General features: G+C 39.0%; 3 protein-coding genes across 3 annotated transcripts; 2 read left to right on the forward strand and 1 right to left on the reverse strand.

Annotated features, from left to right (window-relative positions):
- Positions 1-2823: 2823 nt before the first annotated feature.
- On the reverse strand, positions 2824-4094 carry LOC133860126 (uncharacterized mitochondrial protein AtMg00810-like). The gene has a single exon (XM_062295789.1). The coding sequence runs from the start codon at positions 4053-4055 to the stop codon at positions 2850-2852; it is 1206 nt and encodes a 401-aa protein (XP_062151773.1). The 5' UTR covers positions 4056-4094; the 3' UTR covers positions 2824-2849.
- A 5760-nt stretch (positions 4095-9854) lies between these two features.
- Positions 9855-13487, forward strand: LOC133859937 (protein SIEVE ELEMENT OCCLUSION B-like). Its single transcript, XM_062295527.1, has 7 exons — positions 9855-10640; positions 10744-10848; positions 10986-11434; positions 11518-11630; positions 11747-11889; positions 11998-12489; positions 12577-13487. The coding sequence occupies exons 1-7, from the start codon at positions 9951-9953 to the stop codon at positions 13225-13227; spliced, it is 2643 nt and encodes an 880-aa protein (XP_062151511.1). The 5' UTR covers positions 9855-9950; the 3' UTR covers positions 13228-13487.
- Positions 13488-17145: 3658 nt separating this feature from the next.
- LOC133859938 (protein SIEVE ELEMENT OCCLUSION B-like) lies at positions 17146-20747 on the forward strand. Its single transcript, XM_062295528.1, has 7 exons — positions 17146-17860; positions 17975-18079; positions 18184-18635; positions 18797-18906; positions 19021-19163; positions 19265-19759; positions 19844-20747. Exons 1-7 carry the CDS (start codon positions 17345-17347, stop codon positions 20492-20494), a joined length of 2472 nt encoding a protein of 823 aa, XP_062151512.1. The 5' UTR covers positions 17146-17344; the 3' UTR covers positions 20495-20747.
- Positions 20748-21231: the final 484 nt, after the last annotated feature.

Genomic DNA, 21231 nt, shown 5'->3' on the forward strand with positions numbered 1-21231 from the left:
TAAAGATTACATTGGCTTATTGTATTCAGTTTGGAATGTAATATATTATTTACATTTGTCTTTCAATAAACTCTAATGTATCTTTTAAAATAAACAAAAAAATATTCCGCTGCGAGAGTTTATCTCTGATGTAGTAATGTCACGTGGAAACTGGAGGTTTCTGCTTACGAATTTGCAGGCTCAAATTCGGGGCGTTACAAAAAGTGTGCTAATCATGTGAGAGAGAAAGGTGAAACAAAATTTGGTGAGTGGGTTGTTGAATGAAAATGTCTCATCTTGGTTAGTAATTTCAGTCATCAAATTTTTTTGGTTAAAATGGTGAGGCTACTGGGAGTGGTTTTTCAGGATTTTCATCAAATTGGTTCACCAAAATAACTAAAAAACTATTTTTGTGAGGCTACTAGGAATGCTCTAATATAGTTGAGTAATTTTAGACGTCATACTCATATCTATATCTATTTTTTATTGAATTTTGATCAAATAGTGATTTTAAAAATTATATTATTATTAGATAAACACGTACGAGAGGGACATGAATATGACATCTATAATTACTCGATATAGCGTGCTTTGATTTCGGGGAAAAATATAAAATTAGTCCGAGTTCTTTTTGGGGTTTAAAAAGTGAAAATACTTTATAAGTTAAATAAGATAATTAAAAAAAATTGTTTTTGTTGTTATGATGTACCACATCAAGTCTTAAAATAAAAATGTGTTACATCAATACCAATTATATTGTGACACGTATTACTTACAATAATAATAAAATAAAATAAAAAACTAAAAAAAAAAAACCAGCTACCCCCTTTGACCAAATAAGGGGTGCCCGTGTTAGAGAATATATTTCCTATATTACATTTTGTAGGATTTATTGCAATCGGGTTTGATAGTAATAAAATCTCATTAATTTGATTATTATACTTATTTGTATTAATTATTTTATAAATATGAGTCTTTTGTATTGTAAATAATCAAGAAAAATAATAACATAATATAGTTATTTGGGCTTTACTCATGTGGACGTATGTCATAGACAGAACCACATAAAATCTATTGTCTGATTGCCTCTATTTTATTATTCCGCTATTTGTTTTTATTTTTTCTTTCAATTATGTTTTCTTTCAACCCGAACCACCCCTTCTTTATATATATATATATATATATATATATATATATATATATATATATATATATTATATTTGGTTTTAATTTTTTTTTTTATTGTAAGTAAAACGTGTCACAATATGTTTGGTGTTGATGTAGCACATTAACAGATTTTGTCAACTTTTCTAACGGTAATGACCTTTTTTTTTTCTTACCCCAATGTGTTTTCTTTTTCTTTTTCTTTTATTTATTTATTTATTTCTTTCTTTCTCTCTCTCTCTCTCTCTCTCTCTCTTTTTTTTTTTTTTTTTTTTTTCACTTTTTAACCCCAAATAACTATTTGTCAAAACCCTAAACTATAGGGACCAATTTAGCGTTTTTCTTTATTATAGAGAAATGTTATACACCACATCAATATCTCATAAATATTTTACTATGATGACATGATTTGGTACATTGACCCTTGTATCAACCCTTACTAAAATGTATATATATCCAATAACTATTAGATTCAATTCTGTCACATCTGCATAAAGAGATATTAGTGTAATATTATATTACAACAATTATAAGTCTTTATTTTAAAACATTGTGTTATAATCATCGTGACCTTGGGGAAGGCTTTTGGCTAAGGCCGGGTTTTTGAATTGAATAATTTTAGACTTATAATTGTTGTAGAATTATTTTATAACTTGTTTACATATGTCAATGACTGAAATTGTAAACCAGTTTTTGATCTAACATTATTCTTTCAAATAGTGTGTAAAATAATCGTTAATTCTCCATTATATGCTCGTTGATATATAAAGGTTGGAACGTGTTGCCTCCATGTGCTACGTGTGCTACATGTACGTTGAGTTGGTTGGGACTAGCCAGGAGTACGTTGTTTACGGTTATCACCATCAAAGCAAAAGAATTTGGTCAATGAAAATCAAATTTGACTTGGGCCCAATTATTTTAGTTGTAGGAATTTCAATGGATCTAATTAATCCTAACTAAAATCTATATCCAAGTGGAAAAAAATCTACCCCATGACATTAACCATAATTAGAGACGGAACTAAGGGCACCAGCCCCACCTCTAAAATAAAATTTTAAAATTTTAAATTTATTACAAAAATATTTTTCTTCTTCTTCTTATTGTATCCCTATTTTTTTAAAAAGTTCAAATCTCTTAAAATTGAACTTCTATTTTCGTCTCAAAAAAATCGAAGGCGGAGCCACATTAGGGCTAGTGGCGCCGCGAGTGGCCCTCACAATCCCTTTTGAAAAAAAAAATAAAAATATTAAAGGAAATTTTGAAGTGGCCCTGCATACTTGCTAATTTTTTATTTTTATTTTTTTAAAAAAAAGCTTTTAATAAAGTTTATATTACTCATGAACCATCTTCTTTAATGGTGAGTTATACTGTTTTGGCTTCATTAAGCATTATTTGTTATTTTGAGAATAATATAAGATAAATATAAAATTAATTTCTAAAAATTTCAAGAGATATAAGTATAAAGAAAAAAGTTGGAAAGTAATACTACATGTATATTTTTATTCCACAATAATGATACGACAGTCTCAACTAACCATTGAATATATATATAATAAGTGTTGAGAGAAATAATATATATTGAATCACAACACAATACTGTACATGAGAGGCCTATATATAGGCTAGTACATAAAGGACAAATATACAACGTAGCCCATGTGGGACAATGGGACAATACGAATATAATCTAACACCCCCCCTCAAACTCAAGGTGGAGTGCAAGAGACCATCTTGAGGTTGGACACAAGATCGCGGAACCGCCCTGGAGGATGAGACTTTGTGAAGAGGTCCGCGAACTGATCATGAGACGTGACAGAATGAAGTTGTAGAGAGCCCTGAAGAAGGTGATGACGGACAAAGTGACAATCAATCTCAATATGTTTGGTCCGTTCATGAAAGACATCATTATGGGCAATCTGAATAGCACTTCTATTATCACAGTAGACAGGAGTAGCAGAAGAAAAAGTGACACCCATATCCTGCAATAGCCATCGCAACCAAAGGAGCTCCGAGGTGGTGTCAGCTAAAGCACGATATTCTGCCTCAGTGCTAGAGCGAGCAACAACAGACTGCTTCTTACTACGCCAAGAAATAAGAGAAGTGCCAAGTAGAAAACAATAACCAGTGGTAGAGCGACGATCTGTAGGATCACCTGCCCAATCAGCATTAGTATAAGCATACAACTCAAGAGGAGACAGAGAGGAGAAGTGGAGCCCATGAAATAAAGTCCCCTTGAGGTAGCGAAGGATGCGAAGGACAGCAGAGAAATGAGTAGAACGGGAAGCAGCCATAAACTGACTCACCTGATGTACAGCATATGAGATATCAGGTCTAGTAACAGTAAGATAAACAAGGCTACCAACCAAATGCCGATAGAGAGAGGGATCACGGAGAGGCTCGCCATCCTGTAGATTGAGGCGGATATTGAGCTCAGTCGGTGTGTCGACGATCTTACAGTCTGTGAGATTGGCCCGTGAAAGCAGATCAGATATATACTTGGCCTGTGTCAAATATAGACCATCAGAAGAAGAAGAAATCTCAAGACCAAGAAAATAGCTGAGAGTGCCAAGATCCTTCATCTCAAAATGCTGACTGAGAAACTGTTTGAGCTTCAGAATACCAAGAGAATCATCGCCAGTGATAATCATATCATCAACATATAACAACAGAAGAATGATGCCTCGATCTGTGCGACGAATAAACAAGGCAGAGTCATACGAGCTGATGGAGTAGCCAAGACCAGAGACAGTGGCGCTAAACTTAGCAAACCATGCCCGTGGAGCTTGCTTTAGACCATAGAGAGCCCGGCGAAGACGACAGACCTTGTTCGGAGGAGAAGAGAGGCCAGGAGGTGGCTGCATATAGACTTCTTCACTGAGATCGCCATTAAGGAAGGCATTTTTGACATCCATTTGAGAAAGTGACCAATGGCGAGAAGCGGCAACAGCCAAAAGAGCACGCACAGAAGAGAGGCGAGCAACAGGAGCAAAAGTCTCCTCATAATCCACACCATACTCTTGTGTAAAACCTCTGGCCACAAGACGAGCCTTGTATCTGTCAACAGAACCATCAGAACAAGTCTTGATTTTGTAGACCCACTTACACCCAACAACAGACTTTCCTCGAGGCAAGTCAACCAGATCCCATGTATGGTTCTTGTGTAATGCATCAAGTTCCTCTTTCATCGCGTCCTGCCAAAGAGGGTTAGTGGAAGCCTCACGATAGGAGTGAGGTTCATGTAAGGCAGCTAAGGCATGAAAACAATGAAAGTCTTGGAGATGAGATGGAAGAGACTTTACCTGAGTGGATCGGCGAAGAGCAGGTGGGGAGGCAGGAGCCGGAGCCTCAGATGGAACAGAATCTTGAGACTCAAGCGTAGCGACATCATGAGCATTTGAAGACTGCGGCTCAAGTGAGGAAGACTCGGGACAAATTTCACCAGAGGTAGAGTGAGAGAGAGGCGTCTCGAAAAATGTGGTAAAGGGAGGAAAATAGGGCATGCAAAATTTCCCAACGTCGTGAAATAACTTATGCTCCCAGAAGACCACATGACGGGAGATGCGAAGGCGGTGTAACACGGGATCATAACACCGATAACCCTTTTGTTCTACCCCATATCCAAGAAAGCAACATAATCGAGAACGAGGCTCGAGTTTGGTACGTTCATGAGGTTGGAGCAAAACAAAACAGGCGGAACCAAACACACGGAGTTGATGGTAAGTGGGAGAAGAGCCAAACAACCGCTCGTGAGGGGTACAATTTGCAAGGAGAGGGGTAGGCAACCTGTTGATAGTGTAGACAGCTGTGAGAGTGGCTTCACCCCAAAAAGGAGTAGGAACCAAAGAGGAAAGAAGAAGAGCACGAACAGTGTCTAGAATGTGCCGAAGTTTACGTTCAACTCTTCCGTTTTGCTGTGAGGTGCCTGGACAAGACAAGTGAGGAACAGTGCCATAGTGTTTTAAAATATTTTGAAAAGCTTGTTGAGTATATTCTAAGGCATTATCAGAACGAAAAGCTTTAATGTGTTTAGAAAACTGGGTCTCAACCATTTTTGCAAAATTGCGATAGATATCCAATAATTCAGAGCGTGATTTCATTAAAAACACCCAAGTATAACGAGAAAAATCATCCACAAAAATCACAAAATAGCGTGAGCCACTCATACTAGGAACAGGGGAAGGTCCCCAAACATCAGAATGAATTAAATCAAAAGAAGTAGATGCAATAGACTCACTATTATTAAAAGGCAAAGCTGGTTGTTTCCCAAGTTGACAAGAAATACAATCAAAAGACTTATTGGACACTGAACCTAAGAAACCCTTAGAAGCTAAAATCTGTACCCGAGACAGAGATGCATGACCAAGACGCGAATGCCAAAGAGCAAGAGATGGCGACGATGAAGTGACAGCAGCAGAGACACCGGGGATGGAAAGGTGTAAGGAGGAAAGCTCAAACAATCGCCCAATTCTACGCCCGGTCCCAAGTGTCTGGTCCGTCCGAGGATCCTGCACATACACACCGGAGGAGTCAAAAACAAGTCTATAGCCCAATTCACACAATTGCCCAACAGATAAGAGATTAAAGGATAATTTAGGCACATGAAAGACATCAGGGACAGAAAGGAAAGGCGTATGAACAGTGCCTAAGGATTGAACCGTCATAGAAGAGCCATCAGCTGTGTGAATTAAAGATGTATGTGGGGGAGGGACAGAAGTGGTAAATGAAGAGGCATATGGCGTCATATGGTTGCAGCAGGCGGAGTCAAAAAGCCAAGAGGAAGATTTACCTGGCAAAACGGAGAGGACAGAGGAAGATGCATTACCAGAACGAGCGAGGACCTGGTTGATAATTGCCTCAAAGTCAGCTGAAGATAAAGTGATAGTAGATCCGGTAGAGTCGCCAGAGGGAGCAGCTGGGGCAGCCGAAGAAGAAGCACTCTCAGTAGTGGTAACAGCTGCAGCATGTGTAGAAGATTTGGCCTTGCGCCAACATTTGTCAATGGTATGCCCACGACGGCGACAATAGCGACAAAAAGGATTGTCACGATTCTTGGAGGGTCCATGAACAGACTTGTCAGAGTGCTCGGTCTGAGGAGATGGAGCAGCTAATACAGGATGACTATGCAGAGTGTGCTGAGAGCGCAAAGTAGACAATCTGGTCTCCTCTCGAACAAGCTCACAGACAGCCTGGTCCAAAGTGGGAAGAGGAGAGCGATGCAAAAGTTGCCCACGAACAGGCTCAAAATCATCCCGCAGAGCCATCAGAAACCGATAGAGACGATGCTGGTCCCTGCGGGCAGCATACATCTGAGCATCGGTAGGGTCCCTCCAAGCAGGATCAGAAAGAGCCAACTGATCCCATAAGAACTGCATGTGAGCAAAGAAATCCGTAATAGTCTGATTTGATTCTTGCTTCAGGCGATAGAGATCAAGAATAATCTGGTACTCGCGAGAACCATCAATCGACGAGTAGCGAGAAGCAAGCATATCCCAAGCACCCTGTGCATCATCAAAACTGCCAAATAAAGCCGCAATAGAGGGAATGGTGGAGGCACGGAACCACGTAAGAATCTGATGATGTTTGCTGTCCCAATCAATAAGACGAGTGTGGAAGGCAGCATCAGTTTCGGCATCGACTTTAGTAGGCTTGGGGATATCCCCAGTCACATAAAGCCAGAGCTTGCGGCCTTTAAGAAAGCTCCTCATAGATTGGGACCAAACAATGTAGTTGGTGCCATCCAATGTAGCATGAATATGAGTAAGAATCTCGTTTTGTGCCATCTGGAGATGCCAAAAGCAGAAATAGACCAGAAAAATGAAATCAGAACGAGAAAATAAGTAGAAAACACCTGGTCAGCCAAGTCAACGGTCAAAGTCAACGGCCAAGTCAACGGCCAAAGTCAACGGCCAACGGTCAACGGTCAACGATGACGTGGCACCAGGCTGACGTGGCGCTAGGGTTGACGTGGCACTATGGCTGACGTGGCGCTAGGGCTGACGTGGCACTGCAGAGGTTGGCGCGTGAATGACACGCGCGATGGGTGGCGGCGCGTGGGCGCGTGAACCAGCGTGCTGCAGTCTTCTAGTGGCGCGTGGCGGCGCGTGGACCGTCAGATTTGGACAAAAGAGGTGTCCCCGAGCAGCTAGGCGGCTTGTCTAGGGATCTGTGCTGAAATCGGAACGATCGAACGGCTGGATCGTCTGATGGCGGAGCGGCAGCAGAGGCTGGCGGCGGCAGAAACTTCAGGCGGCGCGTGGAGGCGCGTGAATGGGCAGATATGGCTGTTCTCGACGGCTCTGGCACGGTGGTCTCCCAAGGTTTCGATTGGTATATGAACCAAGTTGAAACAGGGACTGGAAGACAGAGAACCGAGGAAGACAGAGTGATGAGGTACGGCGGAAGCAGCGGCGGCGGCGCCGGAAAATTTCCGAGAAGAGGCCAAAGAAAAAGAATAATAAAATAAATAGGTGATTCAGAACCTGTGCTCTGATACCATGTTGAGAGAAATAATATATATTGAATCACAACACAATACTGTACATGAGAGGCCTATATATAGGCTAGTACATAAAGGACAAATATACAACGTAGCCCATGTGGGACAATGGGACAATACGAATATAATCTAACAATAAGGATCAATCTAAGACTTGACGTGCTTATTAACATTACTCGTGTATATATATATATATAAAAGTTATAACATAACATGCCTACAATGCCTTCCCTCACAATTTCTCTCTTTTGCCTTTATTTTTTATTTTTAATTTTTGTAGTTAATCTAGATATGACAATATCGAAACCGATTTACCAATTTTTTTACAATAATTTATACTAACTTTTTTCTTGTTATGAGCAACATTTTATACTAATATTTTTTATTTTCACAACATATTATACTATCCAAATATTTTTCATAAGTACATGCATGAGCGGGCTCCTAGGCAAGTTTGGTATATTTGACATTGCGATTTTGTAGATAGAAAGTACAATTTTAAATTAAATCGTTAAAAAAATGAGTAGTTTAGAATTGTAATTTTTAAAAGATTACGATTTGAAAACTCAAAAAAAATATGTTTTTTCAAATTTTAAATAATGAGTTTTTTTTTTTTTTTTTGAAACATACAATTTGTTAAATGCTTAATTATGTTTTGAAAAACACGTTTTTAAATCAATATTTTTAAATCGCACTTTTAAAAATCTCAAATCAAAGTGGTCCGTTTTTCTCCTCCTCCTCGAATGGGTTTAGGGGTGTGACTTTCTTCTTCTTCTCGAGCCGGTTTGAAAACCGGTCGGAATTTCAACTCGACTTTTGACAAAATTCATGTAGCTCTTCCTATCAACGATCCAACCTTGATTGGAAGCAGACAATTCAATTGAAAGCGGCGGGTCAAAAGTTCGGATATGCGGATATTTGAACCCCAGCCTAAATTATATTTTAATAAAAGAGAATTTAATAAAATTCCAGAGTTTTCGCTGTGCGACAGATAAGAACCTAAATTTATAATTTTGACAATAAAAGATCTTAGTTTTGGCCATTTGACAAACAGATCATTCTGTCCTATTCTCTGTCCAATTGGTTTAATCGAAAAAGTGCCAATTAATCGTCTTTTTTTTTTTTTTTTCATGCAATTAAGCACAATAAAAACTCAGAGTGTATCAAAACAAAATTATTACTATGCCCATTTTTTATTTTTTATTTGAAAAAAAAGAAAAAGAAAAAGAAAAAGAAAAAGCAAAACAATCCGTAGTTAAACTAATTTGCTTTACATACACATGAAACAGAAATCATGGAATCAAATCCTTCTTTCTCCCTGTTCACGTTTGGTCTGAGAGCTGAGGGACAAAAATTCTCAACTACCATTACAAGCAAAAGAAAGAATCAAGTAAGGAATTGCGAAACACATGCAGCATCGTCCTTCAACCTGTCTCTCTCACTGCTTACAATTGACGGCCGTGATCATTTGAATCCAGTGATACTGTATATTCTACCTAGCTTCAGGGACCATATTGCCCAGTGCTTCTCAAATAAGATAAAGCTAGGGATAAAATGCATGGGCCAAATTAAACCCGACCCACATCCAACATACAACCCCAAGGTTCTGAACCCGCATATATATATATATATATATATATACTTCAATTTAATTCATCCCTCCCTAACGTACGCGCGGTAACTAAATTGGTTAATTTCCATTGATCACAACAACATCATACTTAGAATTAAGTTTACAGTGTTACAATTAAAAGCTTAAAGTGATGTCTAATTAATTACCTGAAATATATATTTAACTGAAATGAAATAAGACGCGGTGTTAAAGTTCAAATCGAAGACTACTATATATTATACTATAATCATGTTAAAAAGGTAAATTTAATATATAATTTAATTAATATAAGCAAACACATGCATGCATGAATTAATTTAGATTTTACCTAGTTATATATGTACGTTCCTGAGCCAACAAAGACCTTGGATCCAGATTTAGATCCTTCTCCAAGCAATAGTACGTACGTACACTAGCTAGTAAAGCTAGCTTCAGGATCCAGGACAAAGATGCCGTGAGACAGGGGGGCCACAAAGGCTAGGCCAGGCTTCCAATTAACGCTCCATGGTTAAACTACAACGGAAGCAAGGAATTAAGTGAATGCAGCTGGGCTTTATTCCATCTGTTTCTGATGGTTATCTATAAATTGGGTAGCCAATGGAAGACGATACAAGCCATCTTCTTCTTCTATCTCCTCTACCCTGAACCTTGACTACTTTCTATAACCTTCGTTTTCGCACTTTTTCTTGCACTACTACCATGGAGAGCAAGTTGGGAGCCGGTGCTTTGCAGCAACCCAATGTTTCCAGCTCTGTTCAGCAACCCTCCCGAGCCAACAATGTGCTGCAGCAATCAAGCCAGGTAGGTTCTTTGCAGCAACCTTCTCAACTGGGTCCGTTGCAGCCGTCAAGCCAGCTGGGTAATCTACAGCAACCCACCCAACTGGGTTCTTACCAGCCATCAAGCCAGCTGGGTGCCCTCCAGCAACCGACCCAACTGGGTTCTTATCCGCAATCAAGCCAGCTGCTGGGATCTCAGCAGCAACCGACCCAACTGGGTTCTTACCCGCAATCAAGCCAGCAGCTGGGATCTCTGCAGCAACCCACCCAACTGGGTCCTTACCAGCAACCCAGCCTGGGCAGCAATGTGTTGCAAGCTGGTCCATTGCAGCAACCAAGCCAGCTGGGTTCTTTGATCCAGCCCACCCAACAACTGGGTTCTTTCCAGCAACCCAGCCTGGGCAGCAAATTGTCACCGAGTTCTATGCAGCAACTGATCAGAAGTGACCGAGGCAGCATGCTAACATTGTCCGATGACAATGTGATGGTGAAGCAAATTCAGGGCACCCATGCTCCAGATGGCCGAGAAGTTGATGTCAGACCCCTTCTCTTTATTGCTGAGGACATTCTTAATCGCGCCACTCTGAATCCTGATGGCCTCCTTGTAGCGGTATAATACTAATTAACCCTTAACTACTAATTATAATAAACAAGAAGCATGATGCAGTATATTGTTTTCATTTCTAATTATTACTGCTTGTATTTTACTGCAGGGCACCCAAGCACAAATTGAGAGCTTGGAGCAGAGGGTCCAACAAGCTGGTTTCCTTTCCTTGTTGGATGCCCTGTCATTTACAATTGACCGAATTTCCCGCGAGGTTACGACAAATGATGATTGCAAATTAAAATCTTCATATATATCCCACACACACACACATATATAGATAGATAGATAGATATATGTATGTATATTAATTAGTACATTAACACTTTTGAAACAATATATGAATTTCAGATATCATACAAGGCTATGGGTGGCACGGATGCACACCAAACGACACTCTCAATATTTAACCTAGTATCATCGTATTCATGGGATGCTAAGTTGGTGCTGACCCTAGCGGCTTTTGCTTTGAATTATGGAGAATTCTGGCTCCTTGCCCAGATTTACTCAACAAACCAACTTGCCAAAGCAATGGCGCTCCTGAGGCAGGTGCCTGGCCTAATTGAGCGTGCAGTCTTACTGAAACCCCGGTTCGATGCACTTAACGATCTACTGAGGGAGACAATGGAAGTGACCCGGAGTGTGGTTGAGTTTAGAGAGCTACCATCCATGTATATCACACCGGACGTACCTGCATTATCCACAGCCATGGCCGTCATTCCAACTGCTGTCTATTGGACCATCAGGAGCATCGTCGCCTGCTCAACTCAGATTAATAGCTTCTCTAGCATGGGTTTCGAGTATATATGTTTTTCCCTCCATCAAATCCTTAAAATATGAGAAATATTTAACAGCTTTTAATTACCATTGGTGATTCCTGCAGGTTTGCGATTTCCGCCACAGAAGCACATTGGGAGTTATCCACCCTGGCTCACAAGCTCAAAAACATACGTGAACTTCTTAAGACGAACCTGGAAAAGTGCCTCCAATACATAGGTAATTAATTAGTCGTTTTTATGCTTTGCAATTAATTAATGCCATTAAATTAAGTAACCGCGTAATTAAGAAGCTAGCATTAATTGAACATATATATATATATGCCTTTCGAGCAGAGGAGAGGATGGACGGTGAATCTTATCAGATTCTTATCAATCTCTTCGAGACGATTCACCTTGACAATATGAAGGTTCTCAAGGCCCTGATTTACCCTAGGGATGATCTGCAGCCGCTTGTTGACGGTTCCTCCAAGAAAAGGGTTCGTTCTTCGATCTGAACGCATGATTAATTAATACTGTTATTACTAGTTGCTTATAAATTGGAAGTTTCTAATTAATTTTCTGTAATTGTCTTTGGAAAAAACCAGGTTAACATAGAAGTTCTTAGGAGGAAGAACGTGTTATTGCTGATTTCAGGCCTGGACGTCTCCCAAGACGAGCTTTCTATTCTTGAACAGATTTATAATGAGTCCAGGATGCACTCGACGAGGCTCGAAAGTCTGTATGAGCTTGTGTGGATTCCGCTTATCGACCGTTCGGTCCAGTGGAGTGACCCCATGCAAAAACAATTTGAGACCGTGCGGTCTGCAATGCCGTGGTACACGGTGCATCACCCTTCGTTGATAGGAAAGCCAGTGGTCAGGTTCATCAAGGAGAAGTGGCACTTCAGGAATAAACCTATCCTTGTGGTGCTCGACCCTCAAGGAAAGGTGGTGTCCCCCAATGCAATTCACATGATGTGGATTTGGGGAAGCAATGCCTTTCCTTTCACCACTTTGAGAGAAGAACAGCTCTGGAGGGACGAGACTTGGAGGCTTGAGCTGCTGGTGGATGGCATTGACCAAACAATACTCAACTGGGTAAGTAATATTGTAGACAATTAATATTGCTCAAATCCATATATATTTACTTAATTAATTATATATTTTGTTGATTTGTGTTAACAGATTAAAGAGGGAAAATACATTTTCTTGTATGGAGGGGACGACACTGAATGGGTTCGGAAATTTACAAACGAAGCACGCGCAGTTGCAGCGGCGGCACGCATACCCTTAGAGATGTTCTATGTGGGAAAGGGCAGCAAAAGGGAGCAAGTCCGGCGAGTGATAAATACCATCACGCTGGAGAAGCTGAGTTCGTCCTACTGGCAAGACCCAGCCATGATATGGTTCTTCTGGACCCGGCTTGAGAGCATGCTGTTCTCGAAGATTCAACTAGGCAAGTCTGACGACCACGCGGCCGACCCGGTGATGCAAGAGATAAAGAGGCTGCTTAGCTACGACAGAGAGGGCGGATGGGCTGTGCTGAGCAAAGGGTCTAGCATTGTGGTGAATGGGCATGGAAACACGGTTTGGACCACCTTGTTGGAGTATGAGATGTGGAAGGCGAATGTGGCGCTGCAGGGTTTTGACGTGGCTTTCAAGAACCACCATGACCTGCGTCATGGTGAGAAATACCCCTGCTGCCGGTTCGAGTTCTCGCACAATGCCGGAAGGATCCCGGAGCGCATGAAGTGCCCTCAGTGTCACCGCAACATGGAGGAATTTACCACTTTCCTCTGCTGCCACGAGGAAGGCGTTCCAACCATACTATACTAAGCAAACCCCACCTACACTGCATTTCCTTATAGCTTAATTAGCTAGCTAGCAGCCATATGTACGTCCGTATGAGTACAATGCATGCTAGCTAGTTCTAAATAATCACAATTGTGTGCATTTTTCTTTTTCTTCTTTTCCTATTTTTTGTGTAGCGAGATTCGAGTGTGAGATCGAGATCGATCATGTGATCTCAGCAGCCACTTTCTGGCCGCTTATGTTTGCCATTTTATGCTATAAATAAAAGTATTAATGTTATTGTACGTATGATGTGTAATCATCCCTATGAATGAAATACATCAAAGGATTTTTACTATATATGAATGATATATATATATTATGATTTATATAAAAGGCTAGCTGTTTACTTTGAATGTTACGGGATCAACACCTTTCGAGAGCTATGATATGGTGATCAAAGGCCAAATATCTCTGCAATTTATAGCATGCACAGGACTGCTACAATTAATATATGTTGCTATAGTACTGTTGCATGCTATATTGCTACATTAGATGATTTGTAGCAAGCAAGGGGCAGATGATAAGCATGTATATATATATATATATAAACATGGCCAACCTCTCACCCTTGGTGCATATTTTCTTAATTGAGTTTTCATTAGTTTTGGGTTTTGGTTTTGGTTTGTTAAAACAGGTTGGACATGTAGTACTCTATAATGACATGCTTACTGATGAGATTAACTTTGTGCACCTTAATTAATTAATTGTATAGGAATATATACGTCCTAAATTAAATTAAACCATATGTAGGACATATATATTCTACTCGGTGTACCTCGTATCGAGGAAACCATATGAATTATGATATTCTTGTATGTGATTGTTTTGTATTATTTATCATTATTGTAGTATATTGCAATAATTGCACAACAAGTATTACCCGTGCTAAGGATAAGTATTTGGTAGCCCTTATAGTACTTTGCGTTATGTGTAGGCCGGTTTCCAATTATTTTTATAAAACGTCTTTGAAAATAATAGAAAAAAAAACTCTACATTAAAGAACGAAAAACAATCATAAAAAATGCACCCAAAATATGAAACTCTCGAAAAGTTTTATCATATTTGACGCTGATTATTGTCATTATAATATTTAAGCTTAAGAAGGTCCTTTAGCTTTCAACTTAACTATTCATCTTCCGATTGTTGCGCTTCTTTTCAATGACTACATTATAATTTATTTATTTATTTTTTGTGAAAGCATGTTAAAAAATAATAATAAAAATATAAATAATAATAATGAAAAATAAAAAAGAAAAGAAAGGTTAGACGAGTTCATTAAATTTAAACAACAGTTGATTTCTATCCTATGGTGACATTTGGGTGGATCGAATCAAATCAACATTAAACAATATAAAACCATCATAATTAAAATGCTATCTGTCACATATTTAACCATTCTAAAACTATTTTATATATTAAACTTTGATTCTTTTTCAACTTACTTTTTATTAACCATTGTTACTAAAAACTTTACACATCTATTTAACATATATGCACCCAAGTATGAAACTACTGGAAAGTTTTAACCTATTTAACAATTTTAACCATCCTAAGATCATTTAAAATATTAAATTTTAGTTAATGGAAGTGTAATATTATTATTTTTAGTACATTATTTAACATATTTTTCTTTAGTACTAACCCTTGTTATTATTATTATTATTATTTTTTTGTAGGTGCCAAACCTTGTAACTGCCATTAGAATATTTGGACTTAAGAAAGAAAAAAAAAAAATAGCTTTCAACTTAACTATTATTTTTCCAATTGTCACACTTCTTGGAATGAGATATTGGCAAAACATGATGAAGTGTGACTAATTAGAGCATTCCCAATGGCTTAGCCATTTTTACTTTTAGGCTAAAATGGTTAATCAATTCACTAAAAAGTCTCTTCATTCGATTATGCAAATCAGATGCAAAATGCATTTGTGATGCATGTAGAGTTGTACTATTCACACATGCATCTCTTTTTTTATTTGTTTCTCTTTCTTTCTTTCTCTCTCTCTCTCTCTCCCCTCTCTCTCTCATCAAAACTCATTTACGCCATGACAATATTCTAATATATCTCTGAATGAGAAATTGTACTTTAGAGTATGTCACACTTATGCAAACCACTTCAGATGAGAACAAAAATTTAACGACTTTATAGCAAATGAATATTCAAAAAAAAAAATAAAAATTACCATGTTAAAAGAAAAAACGACTTATTTGAAAAAAATGTCTTAGAATTAAAATAAAGAAAGATAAGGAGTGCACATCAATGTTGGAAGCAATTGTGTTTATTTTTTATTTTAAACGAAATGCTATTTAGTATTCTTTTAACATTATTTTAGCATTTTTTTAATTGGCTATACATGGCCAATCAATTGTTGATTTATTATTATTATTTTTTCATTTTTAATTAAGATTGATATAACAGTAGATTGAACATGTTACATCAATTAATGTACTGTAAACGTTAAAAAAATGCCAGGAGAATGTTAAATAGAAGAGAATACTTTTTATAAGGATGAGCTGTAAATCTCTTATTTTACAGCAACCAATTATAAGTGAACAAATCATCAAAAACTAAAAAATTGAAATAAACATGAAAACACCTGATACCATCGAATAAAAATTTAAGAAAAATTGCGGCTAATTTTATTAAGATGCATGATATGTTGCCATTGACACATTAACTTTTTTTTTTTTTTTTTTTTATTAAACAAAAAATCACAAAATCATGTAATGGGTCGGAGTCTAGTTTTGTGTTTTTTATATATATATTTTTTTTAAAAAAAGAAATAAGAAAGGTCAACAGTTATGTCTTTGGATGGCAAAATATCATTTATCAATTTTATAACATACTCCTGATGCTTATATGGCATGATTTTCCATAAAATTTAGTGCACGAGAATTCATATTTTAATTGGAATATCACGCCACGAAGGGCCTGGATATGCAACAAATACGTCTGAAGGATTAATTGTAGACTATTTTGTTATAATTGTAGCCTATTTTTTATTATTAGGTTAATTTTAGGCCAATTTTAATAGATAGTTAATTACTTAAGCTATGACGTCATATATTGCCCGAGTATGGAAATGAGTATGTGCTTATATGTATATGCGCATCCTTTTTGACACAGCGCATTTTAAAGTCGTGATGGCCATGAACCTATCAGAATTTCGCAGTTAAGCGTACTTCTGCGAGAGTAGTATCAGAATAGGTAACCTCTCAAGAAGTCTAATTCGAGAGAGCTAAAAAAAAAAAAAATATTGTGTCATTGAGAATAGTCCTTTACACATACCCAATGGAATTGAATTGTATAAATCTCCATAAGTACTGTATGGACCTAGCTAGTACCTGCTATGGTAGAAGCTATCATTGGAGAGTGACTGTCTCTCGAATCTAGACATTCGTTCAATTCATCCAATATTTTTCCTTGGTCACATACTCACAAATCCAAATTACAATCACAAATCAGACAGGTTTAGTACAGGGTAATAGGGTATATATGACCAAAAAGCATATCAGTTTGACATGATTAATGACTATCCCTTTGGTCCTTTTTATTTGGACCAGGTGTACGTTAAAGGGTTAATTAATCTCGTTTATTCCTCTGTAATCTTGCTTTTAGTACTGCTAAACTAAATATCTCCAGTTTAATTACAAAGCACAAGACAGAAGCAAGGAATCAAATCCTTCTTCTTTTTCCCTTTTCACGTTTTGTCTCAAGAGACAAAAATTCTCAACTAGCTAGCATTACAAGTAAAAGTAGGAATCAAGTAAGGAAGCCAACCACAGCATAGGCCTTCAACATATATGTTAATTTCTCACGATCATTTGAGTCTATTGATACTGTATATAGTACTAGTAGTACTGCTTCAGGATCCTGGACAAAGAATCTAGCTAGATAGCCGTGAGACATGGGGACCTCCAAAGCCAAGCTTCTAATTAACGTCGACCAATGGTTTTAACTGCAATGGAAGCAAGGAAGTTGATGCCTTTCTGATGGTTATATATATAGAACAGCCAAACTGCAACAAAAACACAAGCTATCCATATATCTTCTCCTCCTCTAGTACCCTAAACCCTTTGAGTTTTCTTAATTAACCAACATGGAAAGCAAGGTGGGAGCCGGTTCTTTGCAGCAACCCATCGTTCCCAGCTCTGTGCAGCAACCCAGCCCGGGCAGCAATGTGTTGCAAGGTTCGTCCCAACTGGATTCTTTGCAGCAATCAAGCCAGCAGCTGGGTTCTCAGCAGCAACCCACCCAACTGGGTTCTTACCCGCTATCAAGCCAGCAGCTGGTTCCTTACCAGAAACCGACCCAACTGGGCTCTTACCAGCAACCCAGCCTGAGCAGCAATATTGCATTGCAGCAACCAAGCCAGCTGGGTCCTTTGCAGCCCGCCCACCAACTGGGCAGCAAAATGACTCCGCTTTCTACTCAGCAACTGATCAAAAGTGACCGAGGCAGCATGCTAACATTGTCCGATGACAATTGGATGGTGAAGCAAATTCAGGCCACCCATGCTCCAGATGGCCGACAAGTTGATATCAGATCCCTTCTCTATGTTGTTGAGGACATTCTTAATCGTGCCACTCTGAATCCTGACGTCGTCATTAAAGCGGTATAATGATGTATTCTGCATATGTAATTTATTTGATTGAATCCATGATGGCCTAGCCTCGTTGCTTTCTTTTCTAATTACTTATTATTACTGCTGTTGTTTAATTTACTGCAGGATACCCAAGCACAGATTGAAAGCTTGGAGGAAAGGATCCACCAAGGTGGTTTCCTTGCCATGCTTGATGCCCTGTCATATACAATTGATCGAATTTCCTGCGAGGTTGTTATAACAAATGCCATTTCTGATACATGACTATAATATATACTTTTTTTTTTTTCACAGATTAGAACGCTTTCAAATAATGTGTCATGAATGAATTGCAGATATCATACAAGGCTATGGGTGGCACGGATGCACACCAAACGACACTGTCGATATTTAATAGCATGCTATCATCGTATGCATGGGATGCTAAGTTGGTGCTGACCCTAGCGGCTTTTGCTTTGAATTATGGAGAATTCTGGCTTCTTGCCCAGATTTACTCAACGAACCAACTTGCCAAATCAATGGCGCTCCTGAGGCAGGTGCCTGGCATAATTGAGCACGCAGGCACACTGAAACCCCGCTTCGATGCACTTAACGATCTAATCAGGGCGATATTGGAAGTGACCCGGTGTGTAGTTGATTTTACAGAACTACCATCCATTTATATCACACCGGAGGTACCTGCATTATCCACAGCCTTGAACGTTATTCCAACCGCTGTCTATTGGGCCGTCAGGAGCATCGTCGCCTGCGCAACTCAGATTACTAGCTTCACTGGCATGGGTTACGAGTATGTTTTTCCCTCCATCCCAATATTATGCCGTCCTCAAATCCTTAAAATTACTACATAATTAGTAATTAATTTACAAAGAAACTAACCAAAATTCTTTATTATTAGCTTTTACGCACCATTGCAGCAGAGTGGTTAATATTGGCTAGTGATTGCTGCAGGTTTGTGGCCGCCACAGAAGCACATTGGGAGTTATCCACCCTGGCTCACAAGCTCAAAAACATGCGTGACCATCTTAAGAAGCAGCTGGAAATTTGCTACCAATACATAGGTAAGTGATTTTTATGCTGTGTACGTGTGTTACAAACCATGCATGGCTGCATGCCATAAAAATAACTAGATAATTAATTGAGAAGCATTCATCAACATCTGCCGTTCGATGCAGAGGGGAAGAGGGATGAGGAATCTTACCAAATGCTTGTAAATCTCTTCGAGATGATCCACATTGATAACATGAGGGTTCTCAGGACCCTGATTTATCCTGGGGATGATCTGCAGCCGCTTGTTGATGGTTCCACCAAGAAAAGGGTTGGCTCTTCTAAACATACCACTATCAATCTATCATTAGTGTTGCTTGAAGATTCAATTTAAGTTTCTGATGATTTTCTATAATTGTTTTGCAAAACCAGGTTAACATAGACGTTCTTAGGAGGAAGAACGTGTTGTTACTCATTTCAACCCTGGACATCTCCCAAGACGAGCTTTCTATTCTTGAACAGATTTATAATGAGTCCAGGATGCACTCGACTAGGCTCGAAAGTCTGTATGAGCTTGTGTGGATTCCGGTTGTGGACCGCTCGATCCAGTACTGGACTGACCCCTTGCAAAATAAATTTGAGACCGTGCGGTCTACAATGCCGTGGTATACGTTGCACGACCCTTTGTTGATAGGAAAGCCAGCGGTCAGGTTCATCAAGGAGAAGTGGCACTTCAGGAATAAGCCTATCCTTGTGGTGCTCGACCCTCAAGGAAAGGTGGTGTCCCCCAATGCAATTCACATGATGTGGATTTGGGGAAGCAATGCCTTTCCTTTCACCACTTTGAGAGAAGAACAGCTCTGGAGGGACGAAACTTGGAGGCTTGAACTGCTGGTGGATGGCATTGACCAAACAATACTCAACTGGGTGAGTAATATTGTAGACAATTAATATTGCTCAATCCATATATATCTACTTAATTAATTATATATTTTGTTGATTTGTTAACAGATTAAAGAAGGAAAATACATTTTCTTGTATGGAGGGGACGACAGTGAGTGGGTTCGGAAATTTACAAACGAAGCACGCAAAGTTGCAGCGGCGGCACGCATACCCTTAGAGATGTTCTATGTGGGAAAGGGCAGCAAAAGGGAGCAAGTCCGGCGAGTGATAAATACCATAACGCTTGAGAAGCTGAGTTCGTCCTACTGGCAAGATCCAGCCATGATATGGTTCTTCTGGACCCGGCTTGAGAGCATGCTGTTCTCGAAGATTCAACTAGGCAAGTCTGACGACCACGGGGCTGACCCGGTAATGCAAGAGATAAAGAGGCTGCTTAGCTACGACAGAGAGGGCGGATGGGCTGTGCTGAGCAAAGGGTCTAGCATTGTGGTGAATGGGCATGGAAACACGGTTTGGACTACCTTATCGGAGTATGAGACGTGGAAGGAGAATGTGGCGCTGCAGGGTTTTGATGTGGCTTTCAAGAACCACCATGACCTGCGTCATGGTGAGAAATACCCCTGCTGCCGCTTCGAGTTCTCGCACAATGCCGGAAGGATCCCGGAGCGCATGAGGTGCCCTCAGTGTCACCGCAACATGGAGGAATTTACCACTTTCCTCTGCTGCCACGAGGAAGGCGTTCCAACCATACTCTACTAAGTAAACCCCACCTGCACTGCATTTCCTTACAGCATAATTAGCTAGCAGCCATGTGTACGTACGTATGAGTACAATGCATGCTAGCTAGTTCTAAATAATCACAATTGTGTGCATTTTTCTTTTTCTTCTTTTCCTATTTTTTTTTTTGGTCGTGAGATTCGAGTGTGAGAGATCGATCATGTGATCTCAGCAGCCACTTTCTGGCCGCTAATGTTTGACATTTTATGCTATAAATAAAAGTAATTTTACTGTACGTATGATGTATAATCATCCCTGATGATTATATCAAAAGCATTTTACTATGAATGATATATTATGATTATATAAAAGGCTGTTTATATAATATTTTCGGCCAGATCGATCTTCATTGATTGTTATATACGTACCCAGCCGTGCAACACTTATATACCAAATTAAGGAGTCTCCAACCGTCCAACGTGACCATCACAGCAGCTACCAACTAAGCTTTCCTTGTAGAAGAGATTTAATTTATGACTTCCACGATTCCTTGATAGCCAAGTCTTTCCTTATTGTATTTCTTTTCATAGTCTTGTTATATATGTAAAGAATTAATCTTTACGTATTACGTATCATGTAAAGGTTGTACTCTCCATTATATAATCCACGTTATACTCTCAATAGAATTCAAAGGAGCATTCAATTCTTTCAATAAAGAAATGGCAATATGGGTAACTGGGTATAAATGTTGAAGACACTACTGATGGAATTAGATTGCA

Source organism: Alnus glutinosa, chromosome 2 (genome assembly GCF_958979055.1).
Source record: "Alnus glutinosa chromosome 2, dhAlnGlut1.1, whole genome shotgun sequence".
NCBI lineage: Eukaryota > Viridiplantae > Streptophyta > Magnoliopsida > Fagales > Betulaceae > Alnus > Alnus glutinosa.

What these genes read in the sequence shown, in the direction of transcription:
- LOC133859937 (XM_062295527.1), top strand. Translation starts at nt 9,951, where the DNA reads ATGGAGAGCAAGTTGGGAGCCGGTGCTTTGCAGCAACCCAATGTTTCC. An exon ending in TTCTCTAGCATGGGTTTCGA is followed by an intron (nt 11,435 to 11,517) that starts GTATATATGTTT and finishes TGATTCCTGCAG; the next exon opens with GTTTGCGATTTCCGCCACAG. An exon ending in ACCAAACAATACTCAACTGG is followed by an intron (nt 12,490 to 12,576) that starts GTAAGTAATATT and finishes TTGTGTTAACAG; the next exon opens with ATTAAAGAGGGAAAATACAT.
- LOC133859938 (XM_062295528.1), top strand. Translation starts at nt 17,345, where the DNA reads ATGGAAAGCAAGGTGGGAGCCGGTTCTTTGCAGCAACCCATCGTTCCC. An exon ending in CTGACGTCGTCATTAAAGCG is followed by an intron (nt 17,861 to 17,974) that starts GTATAATGATGT and finishes AATTTACTGCAG; the next exon opens with GATACCCAAGCACAGATTGA. An exon ending in TTGATCGAATTTCCTGCGAG is followed by an intron (nt 18,080 to 18,183) that starts GTTGTTATAACA and finishes AATGAATTGCAG; the next exon opens with ATATCATACAAGGCTATGGG.
- LOC133860126 (XM_062295789.1), bottom strand. Translation starts at nt 4,055, where the DNA reads ATGGATGTCAAAAATGCCTTCCTTAATGGCGATCTCAGTGAAGAAGTC.